The 18,693-nt window shown below is 39.5% G+C and overlaps 2 protein-coding genes across 4 annotated transcripts in view; both read right to left on the reverse strand.

Moving 5' to 3' along the window:
- Nucleotides 1-647: 647 nt before the first annotated feature.
- LOC112234550 (glutathione S-transferase theta-3) lies at nucleotides 648-5,062 on the reverse strand. Its single transcript, XM_024402718.2, has 5 exons — nucleotides 4,853-5,062; nucleotides 2,558-2,645; nucleotides 2,219-2,369; nucleotides 1,575-1,751; nucleotides 648-1,136 (listed from the first exon to the last, which is right to left on the reverse strand). Exons 1-5 carry the CDS (start codon nucleotides 4,962-4,964, stop codon nucleotides 939-941), a joined length of 726 nt encoding a protein of 241 aa, XP_024258486.1. The 5' UTR covers nucleotides 4,965-5,062; the 3' UTR covers nucleotides 648-938.
- A 7,820-nt stretch (nucleotides 5,063-12,882) lies between these two features.
- LOC112234551 (protein zer-1 homolog) overlaps nucleotides 12,883-18,693 on the reverse strand; it is a 54,188-nt gene continuing 48,377 nt past the window's right edge. For 2 of the 3 annotated variants that reach the window (XM_024402721.2, XM_024402720.2), the window contains exons 14-16: nucleotides 16,556-16,653; nucleotides 16,131-16,233; nucleotides 12,883-15,893 (exon numbers count right to left, since the gene is read on the reverse strand). In XM_024402721.2, coding sequence (XP_024258489.1) covers nucleotides 15,836-15,893; nucleotides 16,131-16,233; nucleotides 16,556-16,653 — 259 coding nt within the window. In that variant the 3' untranslated portion in view covers nucleotides 12,883-15,835. The remainder of the gene's footprint in view (nucleotides 15,894-16,130; nucleotides 16,234-16,555; nucleotides 16,654-18,693) is intronic. The other variant, XR_006080679.1, reaches the window with a different exon arrangement.

Consider the following 18,693-nt stretch of genomic DNA (forward strand, 5'->3'; position numbering starts at 1 on the left):
TGACCGTTTTGGCACAGATAGGGCAATCCCCACTCTGGAAAACTACACAATCATAAGCACATTTCACAGTATAGCAAGGAAACAATCACTGTTTAATTATAAAAGACCAACCACACTGGCCTTCTGGTTTTTAAGGTAGTAGAGTATCACACAGAACATTGTTTAGAAGACACATAAGACACAATATTTAACTCTTCCCCTAACACAAATGCATATGCTATAGGGCTATGGGTACGCCTTCATGAGGTCAGGAGACGGTAAATACCAGCTGTTGATTCCTTCCCTCTCCCCCATGAGATAAGGAAGTATCCCTGCCAACATTTTGCAGATCGGCCCACACCGTAACTTGCAGGAATTCCACACAGAGAGTGAAAGGAAAAGGTCTCTCATATTTCAGCTCCCCATTGGAGTGCAGATCGGCCCACACCGTAACTTGCAGGAATTCCACACAGAGAGTGAGAGGAAAAGGTATCTCATATTTCAGCTCCCCATTGGGGGTGCATGATAGTTTTACGCAATAGCTAAAAAGGCACTATTGCGTGCCAGACTTCTCTAGACTATGGTCAATTGTTGTGAAAGAGCCAGTATGAGAAAGTTGCAGACAGAGTCATAAGAATGTAGACAGCAAAAAATGGACACCCACCCAGTCAACTTTGAAACAGATAATATATTGTTTGCAAACGTTATACCTGGTTGTCTGAATTCAATACGTTATTCAGTCAAAAACAGTGAAAGGTAAATACAGCTTTTTAGAACATTAGAAGAAAAAAATCATGTAATTGGCACTAACAGGAAATGTTTTCCATAGAGGAAATGTAGATGTTTTTGTGATTATGTTACACTGTTATGTTACATGCTGCATAGTGGCTAAATAACAGATTGATTATTTCTCTGAGGACCAGCTGAATTTGAATTCCTCTGCACTGTCATTGGAGCATTCAGAGGAATAATCTCAAGATCTTGGGTTTGAAGATCTGCATCTTGCTGCTGTCCATATTCTTGACCATTTCCTGGGACGCAAGAATCCCCTGGTGAGCCTCATCGAACAGCTCCTTCCCGATCTCCGCCTGAACCCTGTCTCGCCATGCACTTAGCTTAAGTCTCCCCTCAAACACATCCAAACCGGAACCGACAGGCTGTGGGATACCAAAGCGCAGAAATACACTCAGAAGGCCCACAATATAACAATATATTACAACAAAATTGATTGTTGTTAGGTTTGTGATGATTCATACTTGTTTCATATATCAATAATTGTTCTAGTTAACACTTGTGGAAACAAGGAGCTCTAAACCAAAGACCTAAGACAGATTTAGTAATTGACTTGGACATGTCACTGCAGGTAGCTAAGGGGTTTAAGAGCGTTTTTCCAGGAACCGAAAGGTCACTGGTTCGAATCCCCGAGACGACTAGGTGAAAAATCTGTCAATGTTCCCCTGAGCAAGGCACTAAACCCTAATTTTGCCTGTAAATTGCTCTAGATTAGTGTCTGATAAATGACAAAAAATGTAAATGTAAAACATACTTGGTCTAATCAGTGAAGCAGGAAGAGACAAGATCTTCAAAGCATTCACCTGCATGATCTCAACAATGGCCACCAGGTCGGCCAAGGAGATCTGCTCTCCTGCGATAAAGGGCTTGTCCCCAATGAACTTTTCTTCAATGAGTTTCAGAGAGCCTTCCAGGTCCTCCAGGGCTCCATCCATCTTGTCCTTGGGGACCTCCACACCCATGATCTTTGGAATCAAGAGCTACAACACAAACGTGTTGAATTCCCAAAACTTTATATTATGCCATGAAAAACGAGAAGGCATGAGATCAACCTCATCTCTCAAAAGCTAACATAACAGGTATTTGGACACAGAGGTACAAAACAGCTCTGCATCAAATTCTTATAACAATGCTTGTAGAAGGATTATTTTTCTTGTCAGTGAAACTCAAAGGGCCACAGTCACATGCTTTGGCAATGTGTACGCTGTAGTCTATTTCTTCACAAACTACCGCACACACATCGAACATGGGAAACTGGAAACATTTAGCGGTTTATAATAACACTATTATTACCTAAATCTTCTTGGTGTGTGACTTTATTTGACCACGGGAAAAAAGGATGTTAATATGCTACTGAGTAAACATTGCTCTCTGGGTTGGACTGAACAAAGTCCAAAGAACAATTTGAAAACAATTCTAAATCCAATCATGTAGTAGCATCACTTACCCTGAGCCAAAACATCTTTGAGCCATGCATACGTATGCCCATGTGCTGCCAGGACAGGTATTCATTGACACGGGCACGCTTTTGCAGATCGGCTGGATACCAGTGGTCTGAGGTCTGGTACTTCTCTGCCAGATACTTCATGATGGCAATGCTGCAGAGATGATTGGCCCGTTTAGTCATTGAAACGCTTTACCTCGCCACTGTATTAGAATCATTACTCAAATCAGAATGAGGATAAGTTTAGCTACTCCAGGGATCACAAAGGATTTGTTAAGTAGTCTTATTACATTGCCTCATCAGATAAGATGGTTGATCTCAACTCAATGTTGTCATTCCAACCTTTCAGCCAAGCAGAAGTCTCCGTCTCGGATTGCAGGAGCTTTCCTGATCATGTTGATCTTCCCAAACTCTTCTCCATACTGCTCTCCTGAAATGTAGTAAATGACAGAGATACATGACAGACTTACTCCTGTAATAAGCCACCTACACCGAGTGTACTGTACAAACCATTAGGAACACCATCCTAATATTAAGTGTCACCCCCTTTTGCCCTCAGATCAGCCTCAGTTTGTAGGGGGCATGGACTCTACAAAGTGTCGAAAGCATTCCACAGGGATGCTGGCCCATGTTGACTCCAACAGTTGTGTCCAGTTGGCTGGATGTCCTTTGGAGGTTGGACCATTCTTAATACATATGGGAAACTGTTGAGCGTGAAAAACCCAGCAGCGTGGCAGTTCTTGACACAAACCGGTGCACCTGCCACCTACTACCATACCCTGTTCAAAGGCACTTCAATATTTTGTCTTGCCCATTCACCCGCTTAATGGTACACATACACAATCCATGTCTCAGGGTTCTCAAGGCTTAATTTTTTTTTTTTTAACCTGTCTCTTCCCCTTAAAAAATTTGATTTGTTTCTCACATGCGCAAAATACAACAGATGTAGGTAGACCTTACCGTGAAATGATTACAAGCCCTTAACAACAAAGTTAAGAAAATATTGACTAAATAAACTAAAGTAAAAAATGTAAAGAGTAACACAAAATAACAAGGCTATATATAGGGGGTACCAGCTTTGCACACTGTTGGCATCCTCTCAACCAGCTTATTTCATGAATGCATTTCAATTAACAGGTGTACCTTGTTAAAAGTTCGTTTGTGGAATTTCTTTCCTTCTTAATGCATTGGAGCAAATCAGTTATTTTGAGCCAATCAGTTGTGTAGTGACAAGGTAGGGGTGGTATACAGAAGCCCTATTTGGTAAAATACCATATTATGGAAAGAACAGCTCAAATAAGCAGAGAAACAGTCCATCATTACTTATAGTGCCTTCAAGTGCAGTCGCAAAAACATCAAGTGCTATGATGAAACTGGCTCTCATGAGGACCACCACAGGAAAGGAAGACCTAGTTACCTCTGCTGCAGAGGATACGTTCATTAGAGTTACCAGCCTCAAATAAATCCTTCATAGAGTTCAAGTAACAGACATCTCAACATCAACTGTTCAGAGGAGACTGCGTGAATAAGGCCTTCATGGTCAAATTGCTACAAAGAAACCACTACTAAAGGACACCAATAAGAAGAAGAGACTTGCTTGGGCCAAGAAACACAAACAATGGACATTAGACCGTTGGAAATCTGAAAATCTGAGATTTAACCACTATCTTTGTGAGATGCAGAGTAGATGAACAGATGATCTCTGCATGTGTGATTCCCATGGTGAAGCATGGAGGAGGAGGTGTAATGGTGCTTTGGTGGTGACACTGTCAGTGATTTATTTTGAATTCAAGGCACACTTAACCAGCATGGCTACAACCGCATTCTGCCGCGATACGCCATCCCATCTGTTTTGTGCTTAGTGGGACTATTTGTTTTTCAATAGGACAATGACCTAAAACACCTCCAGGTTGTGTAAGGGCCATTTGACCAAGAAGGAGAGTGATGGAGTGCTGCATCAGATGACCTGACCTCCACAATCACCCCTGACTTCAACCCAATTGAGATGGTTTGGGATGAGTTGGACCACAGAGTGAAGGAAAAGCAGCCAACAAGTGCTCAAGCCTATGTGGGAACTCCTTCAAGACTGTTGGAAAAGCATTCCAGGTGAAGCTGGTTGAGAGAATGCCAATAGTGTACAAAGCTGTCATGAAGGCAAAGGGGGGCTACTTTGAAGAATCTCAAGTATATTTTGATTTGTTTCACCCTTTTTTGATTACTAAATGATTCCATGTGTTATTTCATAGAGTTGATGTCTTCACTATTATTCTACAATGTAGAAAATAATACAAATAAAGAAAAACCCTTGAATGAGTAGGTGTGTCCTAACTTTTGACTGGTACCGTATAGGTAGGAGTAAATTGACTATGCATAAATAATAAAACAGCAAGTAGCAGCAGTGCAAAAACAAAATGGAATAGGGGGGGGGTTAGGGTAGACTAGGCCTACAGACTAGGCTACTTGCGTGCAAGCAAGAATAGATGCCTACCAGACTTAAACTTACAAAATACCTTTTCAGGATACTTCTGTAAATGACTTTTTACTGAACTTTAGATAACCTTCTATTAATGGTGAAAATTCTAGAATGAAGTTGGCTACTCTAAAAGCACAGTCTCCAAAATAAAAACAATAACCTACCTTCCAAAAGCGAAACCTTCATAAAATCAAAAGAAATGTTGTTCTTCTTGGCAAAGATATACACCGAGCGACATGGCTGTGAGAAAAGGTCTAAATACATTTCCAACGCCATCTTTAATACAAAGCAATGATAGTCTTCACGGTCAAACCCCGAATGACTTCTAGAATTTCTGGAAGCGTTCTACTTCTCTTCGGGAACTATATACCACACCCCTGGAGCGCGAGGAGGATCCCCGAGGATGGAACTCGCGCGCACGCCCACTTCCACAGCGCATAGAAGAGGATCACGTGTGTCTGAGTGGTTAAAAATGCACACATGTAACACGAAACAAGATTTTCATCAATTGAAATGATTGCATAATTGTAATGTTGCATGGACTTCCGTATAACTTAAGTAGGCTACATGCAGACAGTTAGCTCATGATCTATGTAACATTGATCAAATCGAACTTTATTTCTATAGAACATTTCTTACAACAAATGCATTTCAAGGTGATGTGTGATTTATTGTGACCTACTATGAATAACGTTACATGAATTAAACTAAAATACAATTGTTCGGTTAGCCTTTTTAGTTGGGGTTGCCCTAAAATACAGTGTGGCTGCTTGTTGGCTACATCTGCTTGACAACTAGGAGAGCAACAGCCTGACTTCCCTGCAGCCTCTTCTCTGCACAACATCAGGATATGTATGGTTGATTTCGCAAATACGGGCACTTTTGGATATTGAATGTTATTGAAAATGCTATTTAAACAAACAAAAAAATATCGGTTTCCACAAATACCCGAGGGGAAATGTCATTACCTCCAAGTCATAAAATGTGCTATTTTAGTTGAAAAGGAAATTACAGAAATTGTGTCTAAGGTTATTTATATAACATTTCACATTATTTTTTAAATGTTTTTTTTATATATATTTTTTTTACTATTTTGTAGTTTTCTTAATTATATGTATTTGTCCTGTCTAAATGTCCATATATGCCTTGGTGATATATTATTTTAGGAGCATATCAAAGGTTCACATATGGGAAAAAATCATCAATATCAAAACTATGTACCGTGATGGTAATGACTTAGCGTTGTGGTAATGACAGAGTGTGGTGAAATTATATTTCATATAAAACAACTGATGAAAAATACCATTCAATAGTTTAATGTCACAGTTGTACACAGGCGTCGTAAGAAGCGGTCCAAGGTGGAGCGTGGTGAGTGTACATATTCCTCTTTATTAGAATGTCGCCAACACTGCACACTGCACACTGCACACTGCACACTGCACACTGCACACTGCACACTGCACACTGCACACTGCACACTGCACACTGCACACTGCACACTGCACACTGCACACTGCACACTGCACACTGCACACTGCACACTGCACACTGCACACTGCACACTGCCACTTAACAGTACTATGCTGCCTCTAACAAAGTTAACTACCCACACTGAAAGGAGGGAAAAGGGCTACCTAAGTATGATTCTCAATCAGAGACAACGATAGACAGCTGTCCCTGATTGAGAACCATACCCGGCCGAAACATAGAAAACAAAACATAGAATGCCCACCCCACATCATACCCCGACCTAACCAAATAGAGACATAAAACGTCTCTCTAAGGTCAGGGCATGACACCATTCAAAACCTTTAAAAAACAAAGATACATGCCTCAATAACTTAAGCGTCTTTTAGAACAATTTGGGGCTTCAATGCATTAGGCAGAAATACATGTATAGAGTTGGAAATACTGGTTGACATTAAACACATTATTGTTCACTGGCTGCAGTCTATTGAGTCAGACTCATAGCGACTGGAACGAGCTGCAGCAAACACTCAAACTGGACAGTTTTATCTCAATCCCTTCATTCAAAGACTCAATCATGGACACTCTGACTGCCTTCTTTCCCTTTGTGCTGTTGTCTGTGCCCAGTAATGTTTGTACCATGTTTTGTGCTTCTACCATGTTGTGCTGCTGCCATGTTGTGTTGCCACCATGTTGTTGTCATGTGTTGCTGCCATGCTATGTTGTTGTCTTCGGTCTCTCTTTATGTAGTGTTGTCTCTCGTCATGATGTGTGTTTTGTCCTATATTTTTGGTAGGCTGTCATTGTAAATAAGAATTTGGTCTTAATTGACTTGCCTAGTTAAATAAAGTTAAATAGCTAATAATAATAAATCAATCAAGAGATAAATAAAGGTTACATGAAATAAAATAAATGAGACAGGTTTGTACTCATCAAGATTAGGTGTTGCCCTTAATGCTTTCTATTGCTTAACGAGAGAGCACATTTCCACCCAGACTGCGCCATCAAGCATATGCCATTTTGTCGCTGGATGAGGCTCAGGCACAAACCCAAGCACATTCTCTCATTGGCCAAAATAATCAGTTGGCTCCCACACAACTCATCGTCTTGACTAGAGCGCAGCTCTCTGCATCAACATCTTGTATAATACCAGGGTAAGGGTCTTCATTATATTCCACAACACAACACTTTTCAATCAGTCCAATCAGTCCCTCATATATGTCTACAATGGGCTCTATTGCGCTAGGAGATGGCTGTGGTGCTGTACAGGTGGAAGGTTGGGGTTTGCCTGCCTCTGTTGAATTATCACGGTTTGTGCTTGGGCCAAAACATTAACATAGATGTAGAGTCATGTGAGGGGCAGTTAGGTCATCATTCTGTAGCTGTAAGACTTCAGGTGAGTGTGGTGGTGTGTTCCTTTACAGGTATGACTCCATAACCACACATTTCTGGACAGCTGACTTTCTGTTTCTTTGGTTTATTTTCTATGGCCTCCTTTTTTCATTTTTTTCTCACTGGGAAAGTTGTGAGATGGATTTCAGTTCATCACTTTAGTTTCACTTCTGTTATCTTACTTTTTGTTTCTTAAGATACTCCTCGTATCTTATAGGATCTTGTTGGATAATAGGACTAATGTTAGAGGCAGATTACCCACTCGCTGGTTTACCCAGATTACCCAGATGGCACCATTTTCTTGCTTTTTTTATTTACAGATAGGCAGTAGGGATGACCAGGGATGTTTTCTTGATAAGTGTGTGAATTTGACAATTTTCCTGTCTTGCTAAGCATTCAAAATGTAACACATACTTTTGGGTGTATGGAATAATGTATGGAATAAAAAGCACATCATTTTCTTAAGGAATGTAAATGTAAAAATATAAATAGTCAAGTAAAATACAGATATCCCGAAAAACTACTTAAGAAGTATTTTTTAAATGTTTTTACTTAAGTACTTTACACCACTGAGGATGACACTAAGGGCCCATACTTATTGTTTCTCAGTCTTAAAATGTGCCAATTAAAATTGTTGACATCGTTGCACATGATGAAATGCTACACGTTAGCTGTTTTCATTACATAACCTGGCACATTATGCCCTGTTAACCTGAGCAGGTGACAGTGATTATTTCCTGTAACAAATTCTCCATCAGCCTATCAAAAATCTTAAACTTGAAAACCGCCAATGAATGGCATTTCTTAAAATATGTAAACGTGGCCACCAGAAGGATATTTCAAACCTCCAAATTCAAGATTTACTTTTGTTCCGCTTGGTCTGTCTCAAATGTAGAGTGCCAATATTGCATGATGCATCTTTGACTGCGCTACTAGCTACTAACGTTAGACAAAATTCAAAAAGGCAAGTTTTCGCATATATGATAAAATCCCACATTTTTTGCTCATCCGTTTCTCACACGTTCATGTACTTTCACAGAACAAAAGATAAAGGTCTATACAACATTTCAGTTTATTCACATCATACAAAAAAAATGTGGAAGAGGCTTTTGGACTTAATAGCTGTCATGTACCATCTTCATCATTGCTTCTGGGTGGCACAATATCGGGGATGTAGGTCGGTGTGCCTTGTACGGATCGGACAGCGAGTGGGTAATCTGCCTCTACCATTAGTCATATTAGCCAACGTGCAATCATTGGATAACAAAAAATAGACGAGCTACAATCTCGAATATCCTACCAAGGGACATTAAAAACTGTAATATCTTATGTTTCACCGAGTCGTGGCTGAACGACGACATTGATAAAATACAGCTGGCGTAGTTTACGCTTCAACAGCAAGACAGAACAGCTGCCTCCAGCAAGGGGTGGCGGTCTGTGTATTTTTGTAAACAACAGTTGGTGTACGAAATCTAATATCAACCTCTTAGAGCTCCCCCCCTACTTTGTGCAATTTCCGCCTGAAGACATACCCAAATCTAACAGCCTGTAGCTCAGGCACAGAACCAAGGATATGCATATTCTTGGTACCATTTGAAAGAAAACACTCTGAAGTTTGTGTAAATGTGAATTGAATGTAGGAGAATAGAACACAATAGATCTGGTTTAGATAAAACAATGGAAAAAAACAATGGAAAAAAAACACGTTTTTTATTTTTATATCATCTTTAAAATGAACAAGATAAAACAAACATTCAGATAGGATGATGGGGACAATTTCAGTTAAACATATAAGAGGGCAACAGTACTTGTGTAACATTTCAGAATGATAACTTCCAAAATATAATATGCTATATGACATTTATCATGAAGTCATAGGTTTCCCATATATATAGCCCAAATGTATGTGGCCAAATTGGTGAAGGTATACATTTTGAAAAAATAACTATGTACAAAATACAAAAATGGCATCTCAACACAGCCAGCATGCTTCCTCCAATCATTTTGGGAGAAAATACCATTATAAAATAGGGATAAAATAATTATATAAAAATATTGAAAAAAAAATACCTATGATTTAAAATAACAGGCCTATTTAAACATCTTTTTATATTTGGGAGACCCTCACTTATCAAATCAAATTGGTGGCTGACTAAAACCCCAAACAGCCTCACTGCAGGTGTACAGAGGCCTATTACTCAGCAACCATCACCCTGTGTTCCAATGGCACGTCCTCTTCTGGTGTGTCGGTAATCCAAGTTTATAATTTTAAAAGGCTAATTGATCATTAGAAAACCCTTTTGCAATTATGTTAGCACAGCTGAAAACTGTTGTTCTGATTAAAGAAGCAATACAACTGGCCTTCTTTGAACAGGTTGAGTATCTGGAGCATCAGCATTTGTGGGCTCGATTACAGGGTCAAAATGGCCAGAAACAAAGACTTTCTTCTCAAACTCGTCAGTCTATTCTTGTTCTGAGAAATGAAGGCTATTCCATGCGATACATTTCCAAGAAACTGAAGATCTCATACAACGCTGTGTACTATTCCCTTCACAAACACGCACAAACTGGCCCTAATCAGAATAGAAAGAGGAGTGGGAGGCCCCGGTGCACAACTGAGCAAGAGAACATCAGTACATCAGAGTATCTAGTTTGAGAAACAGATGCCTCACAAGTCCTCAACTGGCAGCTTCATTAAATAGTACCCGCAAAACACCAGCCTCAACGTCAACAGTGAAGAGGCGACTCCGGAATGCTGGCCTTCTAGGAAGAGTTCCTCTGTCTAGTGTCTGTGTTCTTTTGCCCATCTTAATCTTTTATTTTTATTGGCCAGTCTGAGATATGGCTTTTTCTTTGCAATTCTGCCTAGAAGGCCAACATGCCGTTTCCAGCTACAATAGTAATATACAACATTAATAATGTCTACACTGTATTTCTGATCAATTTGACGTTATTTTAATAGACAACATTTTTTCCCTTCTTTCAAAAGAAGGACATATTTAAGTGACCCCAAACTTTTTAACGGTAGTGTACGTCGTAACTTTAATTCGTAGGTTAGCTTGTAGCAACCTTGTGATGTGTATAAGGAACATTTTAGTATCATGTAGTAGCCTAAACCTATCGATGCTATATTGATCTGGGTGAATGGAACATGAATGACAGCCATCCCAATATGCTGTAATAGAAATAAGGCCATGCTCATTAAAAATGAATCGCCCTCCCTCATCTTAAATGGCACCGACCGCCACTGATGTCACATCATTCATTGTGGGACATCCATTCTTCTATGGCTACAGGATGTGTCTCTCTCTGTAACAGTCATCAGCATTTCCCTGCGCGAGCACAAAACAACTTGCTGCTACACTTTTTAAACGATGTCTCGTGTTTTAATGCAACGGTTTAGAAATAAAGATACATGGGGGCAACCACTGTGGGCACTCTCATATTTACGCACAGCTCCCCAATAGGGCATCCCCTCAAACTTGGGCTCTGATCTGGCGTTTGCCAACGACTTGAAGTTTACTGTATGTACCAGTACAAGGCCTGTTCAAACTGCAGCAAAATGTGAGCATTCCTCGACTACTATGGTTTCCCATATAAGGTTGTGGAAGTCAACCCTATCATGCACACGGAGATCAAATGCTTGTACCAAAGGATGTCCATCCATATGGAGGGGAAAGAAAGTGTGGTAAGCTTTACAAACTTTAAGCAAAATGCTATTTTAAATTATTTTTAGAAAATACAATTTTTTTCAATTTAGTTTAATAAAACCTTCCCCCTCTTCCTTCTCTTGCCTGTTTATCAGCAACTGAACAACTCCTCTGTCATCATCAGTGCAAAGACATGCATGGTTGACGACTAGGCTAAATATATGTCATTTAATCAGACGAGGGTACAAAACATTAACACCTACCTAATATTAGTATGAAAAAGGACAAAAATGTATGCAGTCACTACTGTAAATCGCTCTGGATAAGAGCGTCTGACAAAAATGTAAATGTTAATAAATCAGCAAACATTTCTAAAAAGCTGTTTTTGCTTTGTCATTATGGGGAATTGTGTGTAGATTGTTGAGGAACAAGCCCTGAAACACTGAGTGGTGTGGTGCAGAGCCATTTACTGGATGCATTTGACAGCTCCCAGAAGTATGATTGCCATGACTTCTGTGGAGGCCGCATTGCAGTCATTGGCTTGACCATGCAGAGCCTTTTACCCAGAAAGACTCACAGCTGTAATCACTGCCAAAGGTGATTCTAACATCTATTGACTCAGGGGGTTGAACACTTACCTAACCAAGATAGTGTTTCATTTTCCAAAATTATTTATTTTATTGAATTTCTTTTCACTTTGCTTGGACATTCATATTTTGTGTAGATCGTTGACAAAAAACATTTCAATTAAATCCATTTTAATCCCACTTTGAAACAACAAAATGTGGGAAAAGTCAAGGGGTGTGAATACTTTCTGAAGGCACTGAACATAATATAGCCCTAATTTCACTATTTTTCTGAATACATAGCTCTTATGAAGACTTAGAAGAGTGATGTCAAGTAAGGGTTACCTACATTTTACTCAGATGCCCCACATTTACAACTGAATCATCTCCTTTTTATTAACTTACTGTACAGTATGTGATATGTTCATTAAGTGCTAAAGAGCTGATGGTGCAGCCTGAAAGACCTACACAATTCAACCAAGACCCAACCTCCCTTTGGTGCTATGTAACTCTACCCATTTATTGAATATTAGAGAATCCAACATCAGCAGAATTCTTATGAAGTGAGGTTCTAACAACAATAATATGTTTTCCATTTCTACAGGCCTTTCCCAATTCAGCCTCCCATTTGGAAATAACCTCCCACCATAATTGTAAAATAACAATATAAATATGGTTGAATGAGGCATACAGTGCCTTCGGAAAGTATTCAGACCCCAAGACTTTTCCCCCCCAAAAAATCTTTACATCCTTATTCTAAAATGGATTCAATTGCTCTGTTCCACCTCATCAAACTACACACAATACCTTATATAAACCGGTGTGTGCCTTTACAAATCGCATCCAATCAATTGAATTTACCACAGGTGGACTCCAATCAAGTGGAAGAAACATCTCAAGGACGATCGATGGAAACAGGATGCACCTGAGCTCAATTTTGAGTCTCATAGCAAAGGGGCTGAATACTTATGTACTTATGTAAATAAGGTATTTTATTTTTTTTATGTTAAATACATTTGCAACAATTTCTAAAAACCTGTGTTTGCTTTGTCATTATGGGGTAGTGTGTGTCAATTGATGAGGGGAAAAAATAATTTAATACATTTTAGAATAAGGCTGTAACGTAACAAAATGTGGAAAAATTCAAGGGGTCTGAATACTTTCCTAATGCACTATACAAACATACAAAATCACATGAAAAAGAATTAAGACAATGTACATAGAAAAGCAAAGATCAATTAATTCTATATCTAATGGACCAGAGGGGATTTCTGTTCAAGAAGCAAAGATCAATTAATTCTATATCTAATGGACCAGAGGGGATTTCTGTTCAAGAAGCAAAGATCAATTAATTCTATATCTAATGGACCAGAAGGGATTTCTGTTCAAGAAGCAAAGATCAATTAATTCTATATCTAATGGACCAGAGGGGATTTCTGTTCAAGAAGCAAAGATCAATTAATTCTATATCTAATGGACCAGAGGGGATTTCTGTTCAAGAAGCAAAGATCAATTAATTCTATATCTAATGGACCAGGGGGGATTTCTGTTCAAGAAGCAAAGGTCAATTAATTCTATATCTAATGGACCAGAGGGGATTTCTGTTCAAGAAGCAAAGATCAATTAATTCTATATCTAATGGACCAGGGGGGATTTCTGTTCAAGAAGCAAAGATCAATAAATGATATATCTAATGGACCAGGGGGGGATTTCTGTTCAAGAAGCAAAGATCAATTAATTCTATATCTAATGGACCAGAGGGGATTTCTTTTCAAGAAGCGAAGGAAAATTCCATGTTTGAATGTGTTGGGACTTCATGTGAAATATCAAAATTATAATACAACTAATGATCAATCTATGAACAGTAAGTGTAGTGTGGAACATATTCCTTCTAATGATAGGCTATTTATCTCTACTGACATCAAGGTCTGTCGGGGGAAATTAGTAATTAGTTCTGAACAAAGACCCATGGATGTCATCCATTTTAAGATGTACAGTGGGAACAACTGAAACATGGCCGCAAGTGGAACTTCCAGTAAGACATCAAAATCCACAAAGAAATTGTTAATTGGCCTCAAAATCAACATTTTGGAATAGCTATCGCAGTCTCTGGACTTGAAACCCATTGAAAACCTGTGGTTTGCATTGAAGAGGGCAGTCCTGATCAGCACAGATGAAGGATATCAAGGATCTGGAAGGATTCTGTATTTAGGATGGGGATAAGATCCCTCCCATTGTGTTCTCCAACTCATAAAACATTTTAGAAAAAGTCTCTGTGCCGTTATCCTCGCAAGGTATTGAAAACAGGGGTGTCAATCTTGACCCCTACCTTTGAGAAAAAAAGTATTACTTGTTAAACAATATCTATTTCTCTGAGTAATTGTGTTGGTATAAAATATAATTTCCCTTTTAAAAAAAATAAAATATAGCTCAATATTTTTATTATTTATTTTACAGTCATTTACGCTCATCTTTATCAAGGGTGTCAATAATTTCCGACCCCACTGATTGTTACAATACAGCATGAATTCTTGAATTAAAAATCTTTTTGAATTAATGCTGCGTAAAAATCTGAGGTCAGCATTTCTATGAACTAATCTTCACATTTGATTTTAGCTTTTGTTGACCAAGTATACCACTGTATCACTCGACTACCTTACCAAATCATGTGCAAATGTTAGGCTAAAGATTTCTTACATGGCAACTAAATGTTCAGAAATGAGATACAGGCTTTCCTAAATGTGTCAAATCTAAATATATGACGCTAAGACTTTATGTTTGAGGGCATTGTATCCATATACATGAAAGACACAAAGTTAAAATCATCCACCTTCAGATTTTCCTTAACATTTAAGAACATGGGCATATTTTTGTTGAGATTCCAAAAACCCTAACAGTATAGTCCTTCCTGATTTGTTTCTCATCATTCAGCTTCTTTGTGGGTTATATATATATATTTTTTGACCTTTATTTAACTATGCAAGTCAGTTAAGAACAAATTCTTATTTTCAATCACGGCCTAGGAACAGTGGGTTAACTGCCTGTTCAGGGGAAGAATGACAGATTTGTACCTTGTCAGCTCGGGGTTTGAACTTGCATATATGTAAGGAATGGGGAACAAAGCCTAGATTTACAGATGAAATCATAGGAATGTTTATAATCATATATAAAAAAAAACTGACAAACAATGATGGGACAGATGGCAACTCCAAATAAGTACAACAAAAAACAAAAAGTCCTTCCCCGTGCCACAGGATCTAGGAAGACTTCTACTGGGGTCATTGTCACGGCTACACACTTCCACGGTTACACTCTCGATCAGTGTGGGATAGAGATGCATCCACAGACATGGCAACTTCACTGCTCAATAACAACTGTCCACAGATCAGTGCTGTCTGGGATAAAACTAGTCGACCGTCCACACCTCATGGCGTCATCCATTTGAAATTTCTGCATCAGAAATTGCTGTGGACTGAGGATTCTGAGAAGGAGCATGATGGACGTTGACGGCGCTGTGTTGGAAATGAAGCTTATACAACGGAGGGCCTCTCACGAGACCCAATATAACAGACTTAGGTGGGAAAAATACCATAACAACCTCCATTTTTGTTTCCTATTTTTCAGAGACAAAGATCTCCCTGGTGTTTTGATCCTTATTATAACACACATACGTCCTTCCACACACACACACACACACACACACACACACACACACACACACACACACACACACACACACACACACACACACACACACACACACACACACACACACACGAGGACAAGCACTCACACCATTAATAAATGAACACAAATACATAATACAAATTATGCTTATTATGTGCAACACAAATAACACACACACACACACCAAGTCGGTGCACCACATCTCAACTTCCTCATAGTGTCACATAACAAGGTTCTGTCCAGTAACTTGATGCAGACAGTTGACACTGGTGGTGAAAAGATAGTGAAGGGTTCCTATGAAGTTCTGCCTTTTTGTTCGTCTAGCGGTACTGCTCCCCTGCCGTCGTCCTCCGTTGGCCGTCGTCCTCCGTTGGCCGTCGTCCGTCTACCTCGTCGTTTCCATGGGGTCTCCTTTGAAGTTCTCACACTGCTCCATCACCTTCCTGAAAGAGAGAGAGGGAGGCTTCAGCATTTCATTCACCAGGGTTGGGCTCCATTCCATTCAAGTTAATACATACATTAAGGGGGATTATGGCAGTCCTCAATTTATGAACAAAATTTCAACTCATTGCTTGGAATGAAAGTAAATGCAATGTAATAGACCCCAAATTGATCAACAACCCTTCCATTAATATCGCATTGGTTCTAAAAGTTTGATGGGTTAATAGGCGAGTTCATACCGCGCCATGTCCTTGGTCTCTTCATGTGATGTCTGGAGCTCCAGCACCTTCTCCAGGAGAACAATCCCTCCTTCTTTTATCAGCAGAGGGCAGTACTTACTCGCTGAGGGAAGAGAGGAAGAAAATGAGTGAGAAAAACATTTCTCGAAAGCAGACATATGTGTGAGCACTGGGCTGTATTCTCTTAAAATAAATACTCCAAAAGTCAATCCACACTTATTTTACTAATAATATAACAATATAAAGAAATTATATTTTATTAATAATATAACAATATAAAGAAAGAACTGACCCCAGGCCAGAGGTCTCTCAAATTGATACAGTGAGGCAAAAATGGATCCCACCACTGACACCAATAAGCAAGTTTACCCAGCAACTTGCTTAGTGGTGTCAGAAGTGGGATCAGTCTTTGTATCAATACTCACGGTAGACCGACACCAGGTTGAAGAGTGCCCACGTGGCCCAGTGCTGACTGACTGGGGCGATGCTCTGGGGCAGCAGGCGCAAGATGGGTTCAAAGGATCTGAACAGAAAAAAGGGAGGGAGAAAGCCAGGTAAGTGTTAATTCAGAAAAATAATTCAGAAAAGTGAAATCCACTCGCACATCTTGTAGTTGGAATCAGGGTGATATGTGTAACCTTAACAGCGGCGCCTATACAGGCATTTTATTGAGATTGTGATCAAGAAAGTAACTGTATTAAAAATACACAGTGCCTTCAGAAAGTGCCTTCAGAAAGTGCCTTCAGAAAGTGCCTTCAGAAAGTGCCTTCAGAAAGTGCCTTCAGAAAGTGCCTTCAGAAAGTGCCTTCAGAAAGTGCCTTCAGAAAGTGTACCCCTTGACTTATTCCTCATGTTCGTGTTACATCCTAAAATCAAAATGGATTAAATATAATTTTCTATAATGGAAAAATTGATTAAATATAATATCTATTTACATAAGTATTCACACTCTTGAGTCAACACTTTGTAGAAGCACCTTTGGCAGCGATTACAGCTCTAAGTCTTTCTGGGTAAGTCTAAAGGCATCAGCATGCTTCAGTTCATCTGGCACCTAGTCGAGAGAGTGTGCTCGCATACTTCCTTAAAATAGAAAAAGCGGCAATAGTACCGTTTGTCCATTTTTCAAAGTCAAATTGATCAGAAATACAGTGTAGACATTATTAATGTTGTATATTACTATTGTAGCTGGAAACGGCATGTTGGCCTTCTAGGCAGAATTGCAAAGAAAAAGCCATATCTCAGACTGGCCAATAAAAATAAAAGATTAAGATGGGCAAAAGAACACAGACACTAGACAGAGGAACTCTTCCTAGAAGGCCAGCATTCCGGAGTCGCCTCTTCACTGTTGACGTTGAGGCTGGTGTTTTGCGGGTACTATTTAATGAAGCTGCCAGTTGAGGACTTGTGAGGCATCTGTTTCTCAAACTAGATACTCTGATGTACTGATGTTCTCTTGCTCAGTTGTGCACCGTGGCCTCCCACTCCTCTTTCTATTCTGATTAGGGCCAGTTTGTGCGTGTTTTGTGAAGGGAGTAGTACACAGCGTTGTATGAGATCTTCAGTTTCTTGGAAATGTATCGCATGGAATAGCCTTCATTTCTCAGAACAAGAATAGACTGACGAGTTTGAGAAGAAAGTCTTTGTTTCTGGCCATTTTGACCCTGTAATCGAGCCCACAAATGCTGATGCTCCAGATACTCAACCTGTTCAAAGAAGGCCAGTTGTATTGCTTCTTTAATCAGAACAACAGTTTTCAGCTGTGCTAACATAATTGCAAAAGGGTTTTCTAATGATCAATTAGCCTTTTAAAATTATAAACTTGGATTACCTAACACAACGTGCCATTGGAACACAGGAGTGATGGTTGCTGATAATAGGCCTCTGTACACCTACAGTGAGGCAAAAAAGTATTTGGTCAGCCACCAATTGTGCAAGTTCTCCCACTTAAAAAGATGAGAGAGGCCTGTAATTTTCATCATAGGTACATTTCAACTATATATATATATAACTATATATATATATATAATGGTATTGTGTAGAATGATTGGAGGAAGCATGCTGGCTGTGTTGAGATGTATGGGTTTGCATTCTACACAATACCATTTTATATATATATTATATTTTGGAAGCGACATGTCTGGAGGAAACCTGGCACCATCCCTACGGCGAAGCATGGTGGTGGCAGCATCATCGTGCTGCGGGGATGTTTTTCAGCAGCAAGGACTGGCAGACTTGTCAGGATCGAGGGAAAGATGAACAGAGAAAAGTAGAGCGAGATCCTTAATGGAAAGCTGCTCCAGGACCTCAGACGGGGTCTAAGTTTCAACTTCCATCAGGCTTCGGGACACGTCTCTAAATGTCCTTGAGTGGCCCAGCCATAGCCCAGACCTGAAACCGATCGAAAAGAATGACCTGAAAATAGCTGTGCACCGACGCTCCCTACCCAACCTAACAGAGCTTGAGAGGATCTTCAGAGAATAATGGGAGAAACTCCCCAAATAAAGGTGTGACAAGCTTGTAGCTTCATCCCCAAGGCTAAAGAAATTTGGCTTGACCCCTAAGA

The sequence above is a fragment of the Oncorhynchus tshawytscha genome, linkage group LG33, assembly GCF_018296145.1.
Source record: "Oncorhynchus tshawytscha isolate Ot180627B linkage group LG33, Otsh_v2.0, whole genome shotgun sequence".
Lineage (NCBI taxonomy): Eukaryota > Metazoa > Chordata > Actinopteri > Salmoniformes > Salmonidae > Oncorhynchus > Oncorhynchus tshawytscha.

Excerpts from the sequence above, each read along its gene's own strand:
- LOC112234550 (XM_024402718.2), bottom strand. The coding sequence starts at position 4,964 with ATGGCGTTGGAAATGTATTTAGACCTTTTCTCACAGCCATGTCGCTCG. Across the intron at positions 2,646-4,852 it reads GAAGGTTTCGCTTTTGGAAG|GAGAGCAGTATGGAGAAGAG; the intron begins GTAGGTTATTGT and ends ACTACATTTCAG. Across the intron at positions 1,137-1,574 it reads CCATTGTTGAGATCATGCAG|CCTGTCGGTTCCGGTTTGGA; the intron begins GTGAATGCTTTG and ends GGTATCCCACAG.